Source organism: Halichoeres trimaculatus, unplaced genomic scaffold (assembly GCF_033239565.1).
Source record: "Halichoeres trimaculatus isolate MK-OKI-2021-1 unplaced genomic scaffold, fHalTri1.1 fHalTri1_scaffold_8, whole genome shotgun sequence".
NCBI classification, from domain to species: domain Eukaryota; kingdom Metazoa; phylum Chordata; class Actinopteri; order Labriformes; family Labridae; genus Halichoeres; species Halichoeres trimaculatus.
Genome location: NW_027437186.1, coordinates 33250711 through 33272666, shown reverse-complemented (window position 1 = coordinate 33272666; position 21956 = coordinate 33250711). Strand labels below are relative to the sequence as shown.

General features: G+C 39.5%; 3 protein-coding genes across 3 annotated transcripts; 1 reads left to right on the top strand and 2 right to left on the bottom strand.

Moving 5' to 3' along the window:
* The first annotated feature begins 352 nt into the window (after positions 1-352).
* Positions 353-6618, top strand: vdac2 (voltage-dependent anion channel 2). The gene is made up of 9 exons (XM_074676192.1): positions 353-510; positions 1517-1588; positions 1690-1739; positions 2300-2452; positions 2583-2635; positions 4672-4899; positions 5095-5245; positions 5332-5389; positions 5637-6618. Exons 2-9 carry the CDS (start codon positions 1522-1524, stop codon positions 5726-5728), a joined length of 852 nt encoding a protein of 283 aa, XP_074532293.1. The 5' UTR covers positions 353-510; positions 1517-1521; the 3' UTR covers positions 5729-6618.
* A 2941-nt stretch (positions 6619-9559) lies between these two features.
* On the bottom strand, positions 9560-14192 carry LOC141795119 (neurofilament medium polypeptide). The gene is made up of 3 exons (XM_074675892.1): positions 13101-14192; positions 12894-13018; positions 9560-11062 (listed from the first exon to the last, which is right to left on the bottom strand). Exons 1-3 carry the CDS (start codon positions 13992-13994, stop codon positions 9973-9975), a joined length of 2109 nt encoding a protein of 702 aa, XP_074531993.1. The 5' UTR covers positions 13995-14192; the 3' UTR covers positions 9560-9972.
* A 2856-nt stretch (positions 14193-17048) lies between these two features.
* comtd1 (catechol-O-methyltransferase domain containing 1) lies at positions 17049-21469 on the bottom strand. Its single transcript, XM_074676341.1, has 7 exons — positions 21421-21469; positions 21212-21330; positions 19780-19885; positions 17913-18031; positions 17493-17547; positions 17287-17420; positions 17049-17201 (listed from the first exon to the last, which is right to left on the bottom strand). Exons 1-7 carry the CDS (start codon positions 21467-21469, stop codon positions 17049-17051), a joined length of 735 nt encoding a protein of 244 aa, XP_074532442.1.
* Between the last annotated feature and the right edge of the window lie 487 nt (positions 21470-21956).

Sequence of the window (21956 nt, the reverse complement as noted above, 5' to 3'; positions counted from 1 at the left end):
TATGCTGTAAATGGTCGAGTCGAACAAGTTACTCACATTTTGTTGTAAATACTGAAGTGACAGCCCTGAAGTGACTTAACTCATTTTCACATCAAGCTATAATAAGAAACATCTGCTGCTTACACAACACAGTGGTTACTCCATTCCAGTATTTCCAGTTTATCCGAACAACATCTTACGGAAGTAAACAGCATAGCCCATAACAGGGTGTGTAAGATATTAGGCTTGCATTCATAAAATGGATAAATGGAAAATGAAGGAAGGAGAAACAGATTTTTTTTATGTTTAATATTCCTATATGTCGCAAAGTGACGCAACCGGTGTGTAAAGCATTTGTATTCAGGCACTCGTGTGGCCACCCTGGGTCTTGAGGCGGGATGTGATAGGTCTGGTCCTATTGCAGTCTCCTTCAGCTCGCCCTCCAACCGGTGACGCCTGCCTCGGCCGTGCGGTGTGAGGAACTTCTCTAATAAAGTGACTTTAGTTTACTGCTAACCCTCTCCTCTACTGGTAAGTGACCTGTTTATTCCGCGGGACTTCAAAATTAACCCCAAAACAAGCACTGATGAAAGTTTGACCAGACGTTACAGACACCGGCACTCTGCAGGCTAGCAGAGTTAGCTTAGCTAGCTGCACTCAGCATGCTGCGTTTGACACATGCCAAGTCTAAGCAGAGGGGGGTAACTTTGTATCACACACACCACACGTTTCAGACGAAGTAGCAGGTAGTTTACACAGTCACTACCCCCTAAATGTCACCGACATATGACTCATGAATCGTTGGCTGCCTCTTCTGTAATCATCCGCGGCCTAGTTGGCGTTGAAGAGGTTACTCAGCTAGCTGATAATGCTAATAAATTGGTTAATTATCGCATTTCAGTAATTGGTATTTGTTAGTTAAATGCCACGCCTTGCTGCTCCTGCCAATTCACGGGGATGAGTAGTTTTAACAAAGGCCAGGCTTGATCTGGGCTCTCCAGTGCGGTAAAATGGCTGATCTCCCACTCTGTAACCTTGTCCAGGCTCGTCTTGTTCAACTGGGACTGTCTGCACCACTGGAGTGATGCTACAGTGTCAGGCGTAGGTTTTATCTAAACAGATAGAGCTACAACTGGGGCTCACAACTTGGTGAACTTTTTAAGAGTGCCCATCCTAAGGTGTGGTGCAATTTTTGCTATCCAGTACAGTAGAAACGAGTAGACACAACCAGCAACTAGTCAGAGCCATAAGTCTGATCAGCAGGGGAGTAGCTAAAGCTCTCCTATTCAACAGGTGTGCAAACTCAAGCAGAGCAAACATGTTAGCAAATGATATCCTCACCTGAACCGGACTTGTTTCCTTTGATGTCAAGATTTACTTTTAGCAATAGCACCTGGCACATATGTTCAGGCTTAAAGAACATCTGTAGCTTCGTGGCACCTAGTCACTTTAACTACTTCATGACATCTTACAGAAATTGGTACAGCTTGCTGATGCATGCTTTAAATAACAAATTGTGTTTTGATTCTGTTTTTAGAAACAATGGCTGTGCCTCCCTGCTACGCTGATCTGGGCAAATCTGCCAAGGACATCTTCAACAAAGGCTATGGTAATTTACTGAAAAATTTGGGGTAATACTCTTATGTTGATGTTCTGTGCAGCTTGATCTGATATTGTAGACGTGGACTTATAAACACTTGTTTTCTTCAGGATTTGGCTTGGTGAAGCTTGATGTCAAGACAAAGTCAGCCAGTGGAGTGGTAAGATCACTTTGTTATGGATTAGAAAAACGCTTCATCATTACTTGAATGTGTCACTATAAAGAAAATTTCATAGGGTTATGTGCATTTTATACTTTAATACAGGTAGCCTGCTGCCAACCTGAACATCTAGGTATTAACTGGAGCAATCACCAGCCCTATTGATTGAAGAATGCTAAAAATTATTAACTAGTTTCCATAATCAAATGCGATACCTTATCAAATTGTTGGCGTCATGTTGTCCGATGGGTAGCCTTGAAATCAAAAAACATCCCAAGCCAAATTATTATTGGAAATTATTTATTATATTTATTTTTAATGGCTGATTTTGTTAGACTTCCAGATCACGTAACATTATTTTGGCCGTCTGCTTTATAGATAGAAGATGATTTAAGGCAAATGATAATAAGTAGTATAGAGTAGTTGTCAAATGAGATGTTGGAGAACTGAAAAAGTTAATTTTCATTCTTTGATGTTGTTGTTTTATCTAGACTGCTTTGTCTTTAAGTTTTTGTTGTTTTTCTTGAGAGTCTTCATTCCTGTAAAATTGTCCCTTGCAGGAATTCAAAACTGCTGGATCCTCCAACACCGACACCAGCAAAGTTGCGGGTAGCCTGGAAACTAAGTACAAGAGGTCAGAATACGGCCTGACCTTCACTGAGAAGTGGAACACTGACAACACCTTGGGGACAGAAATCACTGTTGAAGATCAGGTACAGGGAAATCAAACATTTCTTCTCCTGTTAATAATCAACATGTCTCAGAGGTTACTGTCTCCTCAGGGAGCATGATGGGACAGTGATTTTTACAATTTCTGAATGTCTTTGTTGTTAATCCTCATAGATTGCCAAGGGCCTGAAGTTGACCTTTGACACAACCTTCTCACCAAACACTGGGTAAGATGATGATGGCTATAAAATATGATTTAATACATAACTGTTTTTATGGAAGTTAGGTTTGATATGAATTTTACTTCAACCTGTCTGGTCTGCTCACATAAAACGAGGTGCTCTGCCTGTTGCCATCTCATGAGTCATTTTGGCAACCTGATCTGTGTCGTACATGCTTGAGACAAGTGTAGTTACCAACCATGTGACCCCAGTCCAAATATGGAGCAGGTCCATTGTAACATAATAAACTTGTGATTAGCTGTCAAGTTAGCAAGTTTATATTTATTATCCTCTGTTTGAGAAAAAATAACACTTTTCTGTGTGTTCAGTTTCTTTTGCATTCGTTCATGTGATTGTTTTTTCTCTGAGGAGTAAATCAAAAGACAGCAAATCTTATGACCTAGAGGAAGTGTGCCCTCTGAAGTGTGGGAAAGGGGGGTGAGGCTGGAGTTATGTGACAGTCTGACAGTGTCACGCTCACACTGAGAAATAAACAGCAGCAGGGAGCTGTGTTGTAAACTGGACCTCTGAGTCACATAAGTATTGAAGACGGTAATATAGTTTGAGTGGGTGGATCAGATTTCAGCCCTCAGGTTTGTGATAAGGAGACTTATTCAAATCAACTGTCTTACCTGAAACGACAGCTGGCATTGTGTCAAAGTTTAGTATGATGTCTTAAAACTCAAACTAGAGCTGCAGTTTCAAAAGTTGGTGCCCCATCAACCTGAAAAGCAAAGGAATATTGTTCAACATGTTACTTTTCTTTTTATGTGGGTTTTGAATTATTTTTTGAAGTTTTAACAACTCACACACAATCAATTTTACACACCTGCACAGAAACACGTCTGTCCTAAATTTGTTTTTGGCTTCACATATTAAGCAAGGCAATTAAAAAAACAGATGACTGGATAATTTCATCAAGGGATAGGTATGAGTAATCAAGTTTTTACATACTTGCTGTTAGGGATGGGTACCTTTCACATTAGAAACGATATGGTACTGATGCCCAGTACCTGGTACCAATTTTCAGTACTTTTTTTGTGTTAATGTGGTAAAAAATATCAATTTGTTTGGTAGAATATCAAAATTTTTCAATTTAACATATTTTTTCTTCATTATATAACCTTGCAGTGCTGTGTTCATGCTTAGCATTTAAAATCACCTACTCTTCCACTCCCTCACAGTCACAAGGATGCATTTAGGTACCTTTTGGTTTTACGTGAATCGGTACGCGGTACTTTTGACAGGGTTTGGTTGGTACCTACAAAAGTAACTTATTCGGGACCCATCCCTACTTGCTGTTGACCCAGTTATTCAAGTAACAGTTTTTTTTTATTTTCCCACCTGTGCAAGTGCTGCTTTTGGCAACATAACTTGAACACACACAGTGTTACACGTGATCCAGCTTTTTGCCATTGTCAAACTGAATATACTGAATAAGAAAATGAATAACAGGATACAAACGTTCAACCTCTCTGTCCTCAGCTTCAGCACACCGAGCCAAATATCAGCGAAAACAACTGTTTTATAGCAGCTACAGCAACTCTCTAGGAACATGTTATTACACCAAAAGCGCAACAAATACAGAACCATCTGCTACACCTGAAACATGTCAGACAAGAAAAGTGATGTCTGGAAGTAATTTGACAAAAACAATGAAGTTGATGTGCAGTGCAGGATGTGTTGCATTACACTTGCAGCCATTGAATAACAAGTTAACCACATACGCTTAAAGCACAAGCACATCAATTGCTAACCCTGTTAGCACATGTTGTGACAAAATCAGAGCGGAGAAGATTAGCCAGCTAATAACCAAAATGCTAAGTGGAGATGTGATCCCATCAAGATTTTTGGAAGAACAACATCTACAAGAGTGGAAAGATGTATGTAAAGACCTAAATTACGATCCAGGAGGTCTGTGTGTTTACGGCTAAAATAAAAACAATCTGCAAGTATTTGAATTTTTATTCAAATACAGGAATTAGTGTAAATTCCCATTCCTAATTTCATCCAACTAACCTGAACTGTGTTCTTGTCTGCAGCAAGAAGAGTGGCAAAGTTAAGACCGCCTACAAGCGCGAGTACGTCAACTTGGGCTGTGATGTTGACTTTGACTTCGCCGGGCCCACCATTCACGGAGCCGCTGTCGTCGGCTACGAAGGCTGGCTCGCCGGTTACCAGATGACCTTCGACACTGCCAAATCCAAGATGACCCAGAACAACTTTGCCATCGGCTACAAGACGGGAGACTTCCAGCTGCACACCAACGTGTAAGGAAAAACAAGACAGGCTGACAGATAATTCAAAGATTTGCCATGAATAAAAAGTATTTTCAGTGAGATACAGATCAAAGTTTGGGGAATTTACGTCTCTGAAAGACCTTCAAAAACACTTAACACCTTTATTTAGAAATGTCTGATGTTTTTCTTTGAAGCATAACATTTTTATGCTCGTTTCTTTTAAAGCAACGATGGATCTGAGTTTGGAGGTTCAATCTACCAGAAGGTGAGCGACAAGCTGGAGACAGCAGTGAACCTGGCCTGGACCGCTGGCAGCAACAGCACACGCTTCGGCATCGCAGCCAAATACCAGCTGGACAAGGACGCCTCCGTCAGCGTAAGTAGTTTAGAGAATTTCAGAGGCTACAAGAAAAATCTAAATAACAAACAGATTTTAATACTTGTGTTTTAATGTCTCCTTAGGCTAAAGTGAACAACAATAGCCTTATTGGTGTTGGATACACCCAGACACTCAGACCAGGTAAGTTGGTTTTTCACAGGTTTGTCATCAAATAACAGAATTTCCCTGCTGAAAGAAGACCCGTTTATTGAAGCATTTCTTAACTCTTCCACAGTCTTTCTCACAGCAATCTAATTTTTAGCAAGTGTTCCCAAAATAACTGACCTAGAATAGATATTTATAGCGAGACTCAGTAACGTTTCTCTTCATAAAGTCATTTTGTTTTCACTCTCGTGGTTTCTAATGTGGCTTTGTTTTGCCTGCTCAGGCGTGAAACTCACCCTGTCTGGCCTGGTCGATGGCAAGAACATCAATGCAGGAGGCCACAAGCTGGGTCTGGGCTTGGAGCTGGAAGCCTAAGCTTTCCTCACACTGCAAGGGACTAGGGAATATCAGAAGAATCTGGCCTTAAATGTATGCCCAACTCAAACCAGCAGGGGGATATCTTGGAGAGATCGGTTCAAAGGCTACAACACCAACAAACTCACTGGGTACCACTTCAAGCTGGTGCTTCTGTCATGGGTATATTTACCTTTGTTGCTTTTTACTTTGTAGTTGCATCTATTCAGGAGACAGTTGGTGACATATAATTTATGAATAATGTCAATGTTCCTGTCCAGCACTGCCATAATGAAATCCAATACAATCCCTTTGTGTGTCGTCGCTCTGTGTGGCTTAATGGTGAAAACCCCAGACACTTTTTCTCATGAGAACATCAGTAGACGGTTTTATGTGGTGAGCGTTGTCATACCTTCTATCTGACTTTACAATCATGACCATCTGATATTCCTTTGTCATCTACAGTTTTATTTACAAACCTTACGTACACTAGTCTTTTTTTGTGCTCTTATTTAAAACTGCTGCACTCTTCCCGTTCATGCACACAAGGACGAACTAAATCTGTAAAGTTTTGTTTTGTGCCGGCCGTCAGGGTTTGATATTCTGCTAAGCTTCCTTAAACTGAGCAGTTTTTGGGTTGCTTAAAGATGAGTTTGTAGGTTTGAGGAAAAACCTGTACGCTTGGCCGACCAGGCAGAATTCCTTTTTATTTTTTTCTGTACCAACAGAAAACAGGAGCTACATAATAAATGTTCACAGTAATGCCAAACGATCATTGTTGGGAGGAGGTGAAACCTGAAGTGTGCGCTCGCGGGAAGTGCTTCCCTGTGCTGGGCAGAGACAAAGCCCACTGAAAGTGTTGGCGGTCCTTATGTGTATGTATAAATTTTCAATAAAGTCTTTGAACTCCACCTACTCTTTGTAGTGATACTGAAGTGGCACTTAAAAGTCATTGATAGCTTGTTTTGTGAAGATTTATCTTGCATATCAAATATGGAGGTTACAGTTGTAATTAAAAGTGCACACATTGTTTCACAAGTTCACAAAACTTGCAACTAATTCCAGTTTTAGTGCCTTCAAGAAACTTGAGTTTTTTTCACAAATGGTTCAAATTTTTCCAGCCTATGACTCCCAAACTAGTATAACAGAGATGGTTGACTCTAAGGCTCCAAGGGTGCACAGATAGGCCAATCCAAAAAACAAACAAAACTAACCCTTAAAACTGAAAAAAGATACTTTTTTGTTGTTTTTAATAACTTTATATTTTCCAAAGGTGTGTGCACAATAAGCAAATAGTCCAAGCTAACAGATACAGTTACATTAACATGAATACACTGACAATAAAAAACACATAAATTATAAAACAAAAGGTAGAACTGGAAAAATAAACCAACAAAAACGGGGGCAATGTGCTTCCCTTGTTGGTTGTTAACCATGTTTTACCAGTGTTACATGTTTCTCTATTTGCAGTAAGAATAATTGGAGTTACTAGTTTTTTACTTTTTGTGTGTCTATTTTCCATATATCTCTCCCATTTGTCCGCAATATTTCACCCTTTCTTGAATTCTCTCTAATTTTATAATTCAAGTTTTCCATTTCATTTCATGAAATTTCATTCATTTCATCAGTTTTTTTTTTTTCATTTAGCCCCTGGACTGGTTTTCTGAAGCCAGTTTTAATTGAAAGTTTAAGCACAGGTTTTCCTCATTGTTCTAATTACTTTAGACATGCACCAATCGATCTGTGCTGATTTCCTTATTTTGGGGGAATTAGTGATCGGCCCATCCTTACACATGAAACTGATCTTATAAACCTCCAGGAAGGTCTGACAGCCAGCCATTGTTGTTTTTTGCTCTGAGACCTAAAACTCAGGACACTTCATTGCTTGTTTAAGTTAAAACAGAAAGATTTTATTGTTTCACCAAAAATTGAAATTATATGCTGTTAGTTACAAAAAAATAAAAATCAGTATCAGCCCAAATTGGCAGGTCAAGCCTTTTAAAGATTGGTGATGGGCCAGAAAATTGTGATCAGTGCACCCCTAGTATTTATCGTCTGAATTTACTATGCCATCAGATAACCTGCCTAAGAAAATTAACTCATGGTTAATTATTGATTCAGTTTTCAATTATTCCTAATTTCATTACAAACAAGTGTCCAGTATAGTGTCAGGGTGTGGCTGTGCCAGAAGATGTGGCTGTGAGATAAGGTCACAGAGTGTTGAAACTTCACTTTCTAAACAGGAATCATGAAGTATCACCTCAGTCTGAAGTTTTATACCATTAAGTTAATTTTACCATCTTGTTTTTTCTCTCAAATTCTTTGCTATTATCTCCTAGGATACTGAATAAAGCTGAGATTTGACTTTTTGAATCATATCAGGCACTTTAAGGCATGTTGATACGAGCTTTTTATTCTTTAGATCGTTTCTCTCTATGTAGTTTTTTACTTGTAGGTATCTAAAGAAGTGAGAGTAACTAACTCTGTCAAAAAATCCACAACACCCTCTGGTTCCAAATTTTAAAGGTGCCATCCTCTTTATTTGGGATGAATTTCAGATCTCATGTTACTTACAATACTTAATTTAGCAATTGGTAGAAAATCAGAATACCTTTGTGTACATATTGCTTTGTTTAGTTTATCTGCCATCACTGATGCCATCGAAATCACACACTTCTGCAAGACATGTAATACACTGTGTACGTTCTGCACTTACCAGAGCAGTGCATGAAATCTTACAGTGGTGTTGTCCCAAGTCAAACACTGCAGCTTTGCACTTACAGGAAACTACAACCACATTTTATGACCTTTCATAGTTGTTTTTTCTGCTGTTCATTAATATAAACCATTGTTTGAACCGTTCCCTCCCCTTCCTGTATATAGCCAGTATGACGATTGTTTAGGATGAGAAGTGTCCAGTGCTCCACACTCAAGTTTTGGACTGTCAGTATGTGTAAGTGCAGAAGTATGCAATCTGGGACACGGCCCTGGATTAGTCACCTCAGGGTCCTGTTGCAACAACAAAATGTTGAAAACAGATCAAACATGTTCAGTTTGCAACAGATTTGCAAATAGTTTGGGGTTTTGAAAAGAATTCATGACCCCTCCTTAAAATTATTTTGCTACCACTTTGGGAACCACTGGTCAAAGGTGTGATCTGCTGAAGTTTTTTTGTGGAGCTTCCCTTTAAGCTCAGTTCCTTGGATGTTAATGAGCGATTAAAGTTTATCCAACTGAGGGTGCACTCTCTATACTCTCTAAGGAGTTTTTGTTTATACTTAAAGTCAAATAAGAGGAGGTGTCTGCACTCTAAATTCTGTTTTCAACGTCCCAGGTGTTCAGGCTTAAAACTTTTTATGAAAGATTAAAAGAAATGAAGATTAAAAAGAAAAGCCAAATGGAAGCAGAAATGGACTGAATGGTCAAGAGACAATTCTGGACAAAAACAAACTCTCAATCTGCAGTAACAGGCTGACATAAGTGACCACACCCTCTATGGGACTAGCTTTGAATGAAGGGCTTCAGAAGATTATTTACATTTCAGGAAAAAGCAAGATGTAGAATAAGTAGATGTGTATAATCAGATTAATCTGTCAGGAGAGGCGACCCACGAGAATCCTGGAATTCCATTGAAAAGATGTCAATGTCTAAGGTTGAGGAATCTCTTGCTTCTTTCGTCTGATGCCGTTGCCAGTTACCTGCCTGGAGGTAAAGTTTAGATTATTCCCATGTGTAGTGAGAGTCACCTTTTCACATTTTGAAGGATAAGTCTTCAGCTGGTCTCAGTATTCTTCATCATTAGCAAAGGAACAACCACGATAGTAGTTTGTTAAAACAGAATGAAAAGAAAGCTAACAGCTTTTTGTTGATTGCATTTATTTTTCATCTCATAGCAATGCAAAGACATTCAAATCAAACTTTGCTTTTCCACATTCATGGTAACACAGAAGAATCAGAATCAGAATCATTCAGCAAGTCAAAAGTTCTTTACAAACAAATTGATCTCAAAGGTAAATCGCTGCAAACGCAAGAATCATGCTCCACTCTCTCAGTGGTTGTCCTGAAGATGTATTTTTTGCATTCATCTTATTGCTTTGCTCTGCTTAGTTCATTGCTTTGCAGTTGTTGAATAAGCCATTCACAGATTCAAGCCTCTCTGTCCCTGAAACGTGCCCATCGGTTGCTGTGCTGTTGAATGTTGGAGGTCTTCCCCTCTGTTGCTGTTTTAACACTCTCCATTTTCTCAGGTTTAACTTGAGAGCTTTTCATTTTCTCTGAGATGTGGAGTTCCCATCCTGACTGCTCTCTGCTGCCCCCTGGTGTAACCCTTTAGTATCTGCATTTGTTTTCTCCTTTGGTAAAACACTTAGCACTGAGCTGCTTTGCTTCTTCTCCTCCTCTGCTTCAGGACCAGCAGGGGATGTCTCTCTGTTTCTGTCATCTTTAGCCTCCGTTGCTACTTTTTCTGCACTTTTTGCGCCTTCAGACCGGCTGAGTTCTTTTTGCTCTGTTTGACCTCTTTCCTTTTCCTCAGGTTTGAGTATTTTTTCTTCAGTCTTATCAGGCAGAGAGCTCTTCTCCTCTTCTTTTTCTGACGCCAAAGTGGGACCTTTGTCTTTCACTCGGACATCACTGCTTACCTCTTGGGTTTTGTCTGATGCTTTTGACACTTCGGCAAAGCATTTGTCACCAGGCTTTGTCACTTGATCTCTCTCAGGGTGTGTTTTTTCCCCATCATCACTTTTCTTTTCCTCTGCAGGGACCTCCTGCACTGAATCCTCTGGTTTTGAAGAGAAGTCTTTATGGACTACAGCGTCTTCTTTGTCTTTTGTGATTTCAGCTGTTTCTTGATCATGCTCGTTATCTTCCCTCGTCATCTTCTCACCAAACAAAACTTCGCTTTTAGTGTTGTCAGTCTCTTCTGAGGTTATCTGACCTTCAACATCGTCACTACTTTCAACAGGACTCTCATCTTCAACTCCATTTACTGAATCTCCGTCTTGATCCTGCTCACCATCAGGCACCTGCTCACCCTCTTCCTCTCCACTGTCTTTATCACCACCCTCTTCTTCTTCACTCCCCCCTCCACCCCTTTTGCTACACCCCTGTTCATCACTTCCCCCCTCAGTCTCCTCAGATCCAGTCTCCTCAAACTCCGACATCTCTATTTCTCTGGTGGTTTCCGTTATGATCTCCTCTACAAACTTGTACTGCGGCTCTGCTCGTCTGTGAGGGGCTCCGGGTCGGCTGAAGCAGGGCAGGGTGTAAGTGGGGGACTGATGGTAGATGTAAGGAAGGGTGATGTGAGGGTCTGAGATGGAGGAGAGCCGAGCCTCTTCGCCACAGAGGAGTTTCCTGCAAAACAGACATATTTCACCTCATTTGACCACAAAATCATTTCACCTCTACTTGTTGACACAAAGCTGTTAGTTTTTTTATTTAGGCTGGACTTGGGAGTTCAGAATGTTGTTTATTGTGCACAGATATGAGATCAACCTGATCCGTTACAAGACCAGCATCTCCACTGGTAAGACCAGGATCAGGATGCTGTTTTACCAATCCAGGCAAAGGCAGCAGATCTGGTGAGTTTATCTCTACATTGCCAATAGATTGACTCAAAACATAAGCTGTGGTGACAATAGGAAATATGTTAAAGTTATTATATTTTTGAACATGAATGGTGCTAGTGTGTCAACTGCAAACCTCAGAGAGGAAAAGCTGACAGAGGTATCAACAAATATTCCTGTACTGTACAATACTGCTAACGTTGTTTAACGTTGCCTTTTACAGAAATCTTTTGTTTGATTTGAACTATTAGATATAAGCAGGCTAATGTTTAAACTTGTCAATGAAAAGTTTAGAGTTAATTTCTCTCTTAAGGAGGCTGATAAATAGGTGCTAAGACTGCCATGCTCACCTTTGGAACTTTGTATAAACACTTCTACACAATATATTGTCCCCTTCTGAAAATATTTCTATTATCTTAAGATAAAGATGCTGTAAGAACTGTCGCGAAGACATGACTTTTAACAAGGCGTATGTTTGTTTTAGAAATCAATCAATCAATCAAATTTTATTTTTGGAGCACTTTTCATACAAAAAATGTAACACAAAGTGCTTTACATGTCTAAAAACAACCCTTACCCATTCCCACCCCACAGAGGAGCCAGGTCAGGAAACGCACTCACAAATATAAGTTTGGATGCAGTTTAGTAGCCGTAGCGCTGACAGCCTGGTGCTCTGAGACATGTCTGTAATGTGTAACGTTAGTAACTCCTGGTTATGTCCTGCCAGTCATCTACCAATCAGAGCTAACGTAACCTCACTCTTCATTTTATTGATAGACTCTCAAGTTTAAACAGACCACTACAGAATAACTGCTGACAGTGGGTTGGAATGGACATTATCACAGATTAGCCCTTTTAGCCTTTAGCTCGTGCTCTATCTCTCTCCCGTTTATCTTTCTTCTGCTCTTCTGTCCTTTTTCTGTCTGACAGTTCAGCTCCAGTGTCCACCATCGCTACAAAATTAATCACATAAATCGTTTTCAACTGAGAAAACACAGATCTTTCTTCCCATATCTAAAGTTAGTCAGCCATTGTGGTGTTTGAAGTCTTGATTACAATCAGGCATATATCATAGATCTAGATCTATCTAGACTTTTTCAAGATCACTTAGAAACTCCTCACGGCTCCTTTTGGAAACAGGATTCTTTAAAAAAATTGATGAAGATGAAGGATGGATATGTCTTTTTTCAACTACTTTTCACTGGTTCACACTTCCTTGTTGGCATCAAGTTAATGAACCAATCAGAGGCCAGGATGATGTATTATGATTGACAAACACTAAAAGGCAAAACCACAGTGGAGGACTCAACAAAGGATGGTGAAGAAATCCTGTTTGGTTGTTTTGCTGCAGCGTGTGCTGGCTTTTCTGTTTATGTGGAGTTTGGAAATTAAAATTGATAAATAAATAAATAAAAATGCTTATGAATAGACCTTTGAAAAATGAGCTAATAACTTTGTAATAAATTGATTTCTTAACCTTGCGTTAATAGTTTTACTCTATTAAACGTAGAGGTATTGAGGTAATCTGAAATGATTCAGTTTAGTGAGGGAAGTTCAGAACATTTTTAGACGTAACCTCTGAACTCACATTTCTTTACCTTAGGCTCATCACTCCTTACCTGTAAGACATGATCTCCACATCCAAAGCCATCTTCACATTCAACAGGTCCTGGTATTCCCTCAGGTAACCAGACATGTCAAACTTGCAGTTTATGAGCTCGTTTTCAAGTTCTTTGATCGTGTTCTGTGGTCAGGAAGGAGACAGGAGGTGAGTCACACAGATTACATCAGCTCTGAACAAACTGAAAAGGCCTAAGAAGCCTCACCTGGTAGTGGATCATTTCCTCCTTATGACGCTCCTCTACGTCGTGCAGCTGCTTCTCCAGCCCCTCTCTGGTGCCTTTGGCGCAGTCCAGCTCGATGTTCTTGGCCTGCAGGCGCCTCCTGTACTCCTGGATCTCCTGCTGGGTCACTTTTAGCGCCTCCCTCTTGCTCTCAGCTGCCTCTGTAAGTTTTGCAAACTGAGATCTGAAAGTTTCTCCGACCTGATGGAGGTCAGATACGGTATGACCTTCCAGCTGTGCCCTGATGCCCCTCAGTGCCGCAGTGACTCCAGGGTCGCCAAAGCCATGCGCCTTGACGCTCACCTGCGCACTTTGTATTTGTTCAAACATGTCTGAAACTTCGGCCTCGTGGTTTGTCTTGAGGAAGTGGATTTCATCTACAAGAGCCTGAGCCTTCTTGTCCAGGTGTAGCTTGGCTTGGTACGCGTCATTGATGTCCTTCTTGAGGAGCACGATGCTTCTCTCTGACTCTGATCTGCCACGCGCCTCCGCCTCATGTCGCCTTTTCAAGTTGCGCACTTCGTCCTCTAAATTCCGGTGCTCTATTTCAATCTGGTGCTTCTGATGAGAGATGTCCTGAACCAGCTGCCTCAGTTTCCTCAGCTCCGGTCCGTACTCCTCCTCCAAACAGGATGCGGGTTTTGCTTTCCCTCTGATCTCCTCGATCTCCCTCTCCAGGAGCTGGTTCTGGTGCTCCAGCTGATGCACCTTCTCTATGAAACCTGCAAGACGGTCGTTCAAGCCATGCATCAAATCCTTCTCTTTGAACCTTAGACTCATGCTCGTGGACGTCACTCTGGTGTCTGCGCGTGCTGGTGTGTATTGTAAATACTCATCCTGAGGGATCCTGCGCGTGAAGCTGAGTCTGTTATCCATGGTGTGCCTCGTGCTAACGTGGTGGACCTCCGGTGCAGACTTGCTCCTCGCGGACTTTTATAAGCGTTGCCATCTGCACGGTCTGCAGAACGGAGCTGTCCGCGGTGCTGAAAAGGTGAAGCATCAGCTGATGCCTTAATGAGAGCTTACGCTACATTCTGTCGCAGAGAGGAGTCACGTGACTGAGCTGAGCGCATGTCTCAGCAATCAACCCCTCAGAATCAGGCCTTTTATTTTTGCTGCTGGTAGAATCGGTTTGTCAGAGAGTTTAATGGGTTATTAAACCCCCCTACCAAGTGAAGTGGGATACTGTCAAACTGCTTTACTGCAGTGAGCAAGTGACGTCATCAGTCATCGTTTTACCTGCCAGTGAGACGAATTTTAACTCCAATTTCATTGTTGTAGTGATGAAAATCATAAACAGCTACAGAGGAAAGACTTTGATTCAAATAATGTGTATATTTTTTCAACCAAATGATTTTTTTTTATCAGTCAGAACTAAATAGACTTTCTTCAGGTACAGCTACTTACATGTGGTCTATGACCTTAGGGCACTGGGATTTTCATATCTTGACCTTCCCTGCTTAATTGTTGGTGTCTGGTTGCAGATTAAATCTAAACCTAAATCTTCCATTAGATTCAGCTCTTCTTTTCCTCTCCCACCCTCTCTGTTGTCTGTTTCTGCTTTGCACTTTAGCCCAGCATCCCTGAATGCCTTTGATAAAAACAATGCACCTGTATGTATGCTGCAGCAATGACAGATACTAAACCGTTGTGCTACATCTATGCGTCACTAAAACACATGTAGATGCTTTTCTTGAATTTTAATATTATTTTTTATTGTTTTTCCAATATTATAAATGCAAAACCATTAGAGCAAAATGAAACAAAACGCACAGCAAAACATAATAAATCCCACACCAAACTAACAGAGAGCGTTGTGCTTTACATATACAAGGCAAGACAAGGCAAGTTTATTTATATAGCACATCACAGCATGGCAATTCAAAGTGATTTACAGACTGAATAAATTAAAAGAAAACAATCAAAATTCAATTAAAAAGCAGATCAAAATTAAAAAGATACAATGAAACAATACAATAAAAAAACACACAAAAAACACAAAAAAATTAACATGACACGATGACAAGAAACAGGTAAACAAAAAACACATAAAAGAGATAAACAAAAGGGAAACAGTCCTCATCTCCCAGATACAGATATAAGTTATATCCTCTGCAAGAAAGAGAGCAGTGGTTCCCAGATCCTTCAGAACTTGCCTGGTATTTGATTAAGGGCCTTGAGTCAACTTCTCAAGATCAATAAGAGCAGAGATCTGTGGGATCCACATGTTAGCTGTAGGGGTTTGGGGAGTAGACCATCGCAGCAAAATACTTTTTTTAGCCAGAAACAAAAGAATTATCATGGGTAAATAGATAGAAAAGGGGAGTCAGCAGAAACTGTTTGCCAGCAACTTCCTGGATTTCAGAGTGAACCCCCTTCCAGAAAGTTTGAATGTGGTCACATGACCAAAACAAGTGTATAAATGTAGGTTTATGTATATCACATTTATAACAGCGATTGGAAACATCAGAGGACATTTTCTAGAGGCAAACAGGTGTGTAGAAGGTACTGTTCATGAATAGAGGTACATTTGGCAAAAACCCTGCAAATCTTGTCCCAGTCTGCAGGATTAAAGGTCACCTCCTGCTCCAGTCACATAACAACTTCAGAGTCATAGCCTGAAGAATCAGAATAAAGTAGTGAAGTATAGATCTCAGAAATCAGTACTTTAGTACTTGTTTGCTATTGTGGTTTCCAGCTCTGACAATCTCATGCGGATCTTGTCTGCCTTCAAGAGAGACCCTATGAAGAGACAAATTTGAAGATACTTATAAAAATCTTTAAAGGGAATATTAGAATCAGCCTGGAGTGGTTCAAATGACTCAACAGAGTCATGGACCAATAATGCTATCCTTTATAATCCAACAACAGTAATCATAAGTCTAAAAATGTACAGAAAAGCTTAGACTTAATCACCCCATAATTTCTTTTAATACTGCCAATGTGGGAGTCCTTTGTTTTCTTCACGTTTGCTCTGATACACTATAAAGGCCATTTACTGAAAATATTGCAACCCTGGACGTAACCCTTTAGTTAAAAAGCAGGAACTAATGAAGGAACTTTTTAATATGTTACGACACGGTGCAAAGGCTAAAAAAAAAAAATCGGACATCCAAATACTGACAGAGTAAACTGTAGGGGAAAAAAACATAAGCTCACAAAACATTTAGACACGAAGCCAGGGTGGCCAACCAGTCAGAGACCAAGAGCACTTCCCGTCACACATAAAAAACGACATAAAATGAATATCAATACATTTCCAGTTTTTAAAGCGAGATTTATTTTGTTTGTAAGTGTGTTTAAATTTGTACTTGAAGCTGTGTCAAAGACAAATTTTTGTTTTTACTGCATAAAAGACAAAGTTCTATCTATCTATCTATCTATCTATCTATCTATCTATCTATCTATCTATCTATCTATCTATCTATCTATCTATCTATCTATCTATCTATCTATCTATCTATCTATCTATCTATCTATCTAGTTAGCTAGAAAGCAATGAGCACATGAGCAATTGAGGGTAGCACATGTAGAGAAGAGAAAATGAAACTTAAGTATCAGTGACATCACCCAAGTATTGATCAATACTGATCCCACAGTGGATGAATGAATCAAAGAGCCATATGTGGGTTAGGAGCCATGGGTTGGTCACCACTTCACTAAGCCGTAAAGCATTGATGACAAAGCTGGTTTCTTTTTTCACCTCAGTATGAAGAGCTTAAGTTTTTGTTCAATAAGTTGGCATTAGATGTTCTGGGATTGTATAAAAAAAAATTTCTTTTTGATGTGTTATCTGTTGTAGGGGTTTATATTTGAGAAGACAATAAACTGGGAGGAGGTTGTAAAGTTTAGTCTGCAACATAACACTAACATTGTTTGCTAACAAATAAAAAGTCTGCACTAAGATACAAGCATAATGGGTGGCATAATTTAGCGTTTAATGGCAATGGTCAGCCCATCTCCTACAGTGAGCATGCTCAGATCAATCCTCTGGTCTGTGTGTAGCTTTTTGTTCAGAGCATCCAGGGCCTGTGTGTAGGAATCACCAGGAGCAGGATTTACAACACGTCCACCCCACAGCACCTGTCGAAAACAGTAACGACAGAGGTGTTAAATTCTGTTAAAACCTCTTCATGCCACAGCAGGGTAATTCTCTTTTAATACTTACGTTGTCGATTGCAATGACTCCTCTTTGACGTATGAGCTGAAGTGACTTCTCATAGTAGTTATCGTAGTTTAATTTATCAGCATCGATGAACACAAAGTCATAAGTCCCAGCTTCTCCAGCCGCAATCAGCTCATCTGATGGAAACAATCAAAAGTTAAAGTTCAGTTTTTATGAGAAATAGTTGTGAGATGTGAATAATATCTTACCCAGTGTTTTCAAAGCTGTCTGGAGTTTTACATCAATCTTATTTTCAACTCCAGCCTACAGGAAAAAAAAACAACTGTGTGAAGAGAGATACAAGGATTGTGGGAGGTTTTTCTTCAGCTGCTCTTTTAAAAGAGTGTGTCAGGGAAGGTTCAAACAGAGATTGATTTTACTGTTTGACTTTGCAACTTTAAGTGACACAGTCTCCTGAGCGGACACCTTTTTACCGTCTCTCAAGCAGAATTTAGTGAAGACATGACAGAAAGTAGATGTACAGTTTGCTGTGGGCCGCACTATTTAACTGTGACTGAGGCAACAATCAATCCTGTGAAACTTGTACAAGAAAAAAAATCTCTGCTGTTACTTCTCTGATCAGTTGTAGATGATGTGAATCCAATCGTGTTGGAAAGACGTGTTCTTACCTCTGTGAAAAAAGGTCTGCCGATGTTTACATATGTTTCTTGTATCTCACAAGCGACAACACGGCCGTCCTCTGGCATAGCTAAAGCCATGCTCAGTGCGTTGTAGCCGGTGTACATCCCTACACAAGAGAGATAAGGTTGTTTTAAAGTGCCTGTGTATGGTGGCTGACAAGGGCCAAATGCACTGAAACGTGGTACCAAATTGTAAATGTGCATCATAACCAGAAACACTGCACATTCAAAAGCAAATGCAAACATCCGAAGCTAATTCTTTGGATTTGGGACGAGCAAAAGTGGCCGTAAAGAGACAAGTGTATTTTCAATTCACATGCATACAGTCACCTGCTGTGTCTGCAGGTGCAAGCAAGCAAGGAGACTTGTCCATCTGTGACTGTTTTGGATAGATAGGGGCCACTGCAGCAACCAGTGCTCGTTGAGAAGCAGCTGGTGCTGGAGATCGAGACATGCTCTCACATTAGTCTCCAAACTCCAGAAAAGGCGCTAGATTTGTCCCTTGTCGCTCTTTTTGAAAAAGAGGTTAGCTGGGTCTGAAAAGTCGCTAAATATAACAACAAAGTTGCTAAGCTAGCACCTCTTTCTCTGTGCATCTCTCTCTTGTGAGCTGTACCACATAGCGCCCCCACAGGCCTGGAGCACTCCTGTTTAAGGATGAACTTGCAGAGTTTCTGTGTTTGCAGTTTTTTTTCTGGTTGTGTGTAGTTTTGACTTAAGTTTTGTTTTTTTATTATATGTTTATGCGGTTGTTATGCTTCTTACACTACATTTGTGTTTCATGCATTGCATTTCTTTTGAATGTGCAGTATTTCTGAATATAATGTGTGTTAATCATCATGCACGTTGTTTCAGCTGTTGCAGTGCGTTGGGCCCTTGTCAGTAGGGATGAGTACAGAATTAAGTACTTTTGTAGGTACCAACCAAATTCTGTCAAAAGTACCAAGTACCAATTTACGTAAAACCAAAAGGTACCATGTTTAGGTACCTAAATGCATCCTAGTGGCTGTGAGGGAGTGAAAGAGTGGGTGATTTTCCATACTGGACATGAACACAGCATTGCAAGGTTATGTATTGAAGAATAAATATGTTAGGTTGAGAAAAAAATAGATTTTATTATTAAACAAATTGATATTTTTTTACCACATAAACACAAAAAAGTACCAAAAATTGGTACTGTTGAGTACCGGTACTGATTGCCAGGTACCAGACATCGGTACCGTGTCTATTCAAATGTGAAAGGTACCCATCACTATTTGTCGGCCACTGTACCTGTGAGACATTTTTAAGTTGCACTGACTTTGAGATCATGTAGAGGAATCCTTAATTATTTCTATCAGACCTCAAACAACAGCTTAAAACTCCTCACAGCTTTGATGAATTAGAGTGATGAAGATTTCATTTCAAGATGACTTAGATGAGTCAAACTGACTCATTACATATTTCAAAAATTAAACCACTTAGAAATCTAAATAAGGTTTGATAACCTATAAGTTTAATTTAGTGAATAAAACATTTTAAAGTTAATGTAGTCTCAGATACCATGTAGAAAACACATGTTTCTGACACTTTGAGGCTGTAATGTGTATTTGAGTTTCTTAAATCTGATCATTTTAAGACCATAGAATTCAAAAAACCCTGGATAGATTCATCACTTAAATTTGGGCAAAGACACAGAGAATTGAAACAATCAGTCCTCCTTGGTTAATTTTTAATCCATGGTGCCTTGATATTGTTATAGTGGAATTTTTATTGCTGCCACAAAGTGTACAGCTGTGTTTTTATTTATTTATTCTTAGAAAAGTATTCAGGGTTCTTTTTTAACCTCCTCCTGTTTGATCTCACCAAAACTCACCTATTTCTATAGCTTTGGTCCCATTGATGAGCCGAATGAGGTTTGCCATCAGCTGAGCTTGTTCACTGGAAACCATCATGGTGCCCCACGTGTCCTGCAAGGTTCTCTGGAAACAAAGAAGCAAATAATCATTTAATCATGGCTTGGTCTGGTTTAGAGAATGCAAGTATTCTTCTGCTTTGCTGCCCTCCAGTGGTCATTCATCATAACGCAGAGCCAGGGATTATCATAGCTGAGTGGATAGTTTTGTTCTTTGTGTGTTAAAAAGATAATTTAGCCAAACACTGAACACAAACCAGATTAAATACTCACCATGCATCTTCTTGGCAACTTTAAAAAGTTTCAAAAGTTTTCTCTGATTTCCAAACTTCAGAAGCATCAACTTCAAAGCTTCACCATCTTTAGTTTTTAGCCTGGAGCTCCAGATGACCAAGCAGCCATCTCCTGACCTAAATAACCAACTGATGGCTCCAGCATATTGATACATTTCCACGTGTGCCTACCCATGCTAAGCTAAAGATGATCAAAAGAATTCAAAATGATCTTATAGGAACACTTTTTTGAATTAGAAATATGTGAAAGTGGCACCAGATCTTCTCTTTAACCTGATCAGGTGTGCTGCAGCTGGTGGTGGAGGAAGCTCTTGAAACTTAACCTGAGGAAAAGTAATAATACAGCACAGCAAAAAAGTTTGATTTAAGTATAACACTAAAAGAAACTTACAAAGACAATTGTGATAATCCAGTCATTATCCTTCTTTTTTGTTTATATAAGTAAAATCTCTCAATGATTTTTTAAAGCCCCAGCTACTGTGACGCTGGATTACACTTTGATACATGGTGTGCTTTTATTCTTGAAATGAAAATGTATTTCCTGTTTTGCATTTTCATTTTCGTGTTTGCTTTTTTACTTGAAATATGCCAAGTTTAAGCAGCCAGTTTCTTAAACATTAAAATGAAAACACCCTTTTGATTTTAATTTGAATAATTTCACCTAAAGTGCAGTCTACAGGATGAAAATGATAAATGGATATTTGACATTTAACTGTGATTATGACTCAAATATTGCACCTATATCCTTAAAATGAAAATGTATTTCCTGTATTGCATTTTCATTTGAATTTTGTCCTAAATATGCTTCCATACTCATAAAGCGCTACACTTCAAAGAAATAAAACCTTATACTTAAAATAAATGAAAAGAACAAATGATTTACATTTTTATTTCAACTCCAGCTGCATGTTAAGCAACTATTATCCAACAAAAGCAAAATTTCTGCTTATTACATTATACTAATCCTGATAAGTGCTTGAGTAACACGGAAAATAATTATATTTAGTTTTTGTCGGCTAAATACAAGCTCTTGTTACCCTCACAGATTTTATCCGTCTGTGCATTAAGCTCTGCAGACTTTGATTTTCTGTTTTTCTTACCTCCCTGAGTTTGATGAGCACGGGGTGCTCCCTCAGTGAGTTGTTAACAACATACTGCAGCACAGGATCGTCCCTCCCTCTGCTGTGGGTCTTTCCAATGAGTGCAGACTGTCCTACACCTGAAAGAAGACAGAACAGCAACGAGTGACACCAACCGTCAACGTAATGTCTGTCAAAGCCTGATTATACACTCAACCACCATCTCATACCTGTTAGTACAACAGCGAGTGCAACGCAACAAAACAGCTTCAGCTCCATTATGTCCTGGGACTTATCTGAGAAAGGCTGAAAATCCACTGAGTCTGTCCTTTTTGTACTCTTTTTTTTGTTTGTGTAACCTTTGGAGGACCAGCTTATTGATTTTTTTAGGATGTTACATAATAAGGGAGTTTTTCTTGCAAAGACTACCACAGTTTATCTTGTGTAAAAAATGAAAGTTTCTCCTTAAAGCATGGCTTTCCAAAAATGTTGAAAGATAAGTGAATCACTGTGAATCAGTAGACAGAAAACCAGGAGGAACTTTTGTTTTTTAGCAACTGAAGCTAAAATTGTCAAACTACTGCAGAACTTATTGCATTGGATTCAATCTTGTGTTGTTTATTCTGTTTTCAAATGCAATTTAATAGCCTCCCTAAAAACTATGCAATGTATGAGATTCAAAGGTTAAAAATCTTATTGAGTTTCTCTTCTAAACACATTCATACACTAACTCAAAGTTTAAAGAAAATAACTCAATTCAAGTTTT

Excerpts from the sequence above, each read along its gene's own strand:
- vdac2 (XM_074676192.1), top strand. The coding sequence starts at position 1,522 with ATGGCTGTGCCTCCCTGCTACGCTGATCTGGGCAAATCTGCCAAGGAC. Across the intron at positions 2,636-4,671 it reads ACCTTCTCACCAAACACTGG|CAAGAAGAGTGGCAAAGTTA; the intron begins GTAAGATGATGA and ends TCTTGTCTGCAG. Across the intron at positions 5,390-5,636 it reads CACCCAGACACTCAGACCAG|GCGTGAAACTCACCCTGTCT; the intron begins GTAAGTTGGTTT and ends TTGCCTGCTCAG.
- comtd1 (XM_074676341.1), bottom strand. The coding sequence starts at position 21,469 with ATGGAGCTGAAGCTGTTTTGTTGCGTTGCACTCGCTGTTGTACTAACA. Across the intron at positions 21,331-21,420 it reads ACTCGCTGTTGTACTAACAG|GTGTAGGACAGTCTGCACTC; the intron begins GTATGAGATGGT and ends GTCTTCTTTCAG. Across the intron at positions 17,202-17,286 it reads GAGTCATTGCAATCGACAAC|GTGCTGTGGGGTGGACGTGT; the intron begins GTAAGTATTAAA and ends TGTTTTCGACAG.
- LOC141795119 (XM_074675892.1), bottom strand. The coding sequence starts at position 13,994 with ATGGATAACAGACTCAGCTTCACGCGCAGGATCCCTCAGGATGAGTAT. Across the intron at positions 13,019-13,100 it reads AGGAAATGATCCACTACCAG|AACACGATCAAAGAACTTGA; the intron begins GTGAGGCTTCTT and ends TCCTGACCACAG. Across the intron at positions 11,063-12,893 it reads GTGGAGATCATGTCTTACAG|GAAACTCCTCTGTGGCGAAG; the intron begins GTAAGGAGTGAT and ends TCTGTTTTGCAG.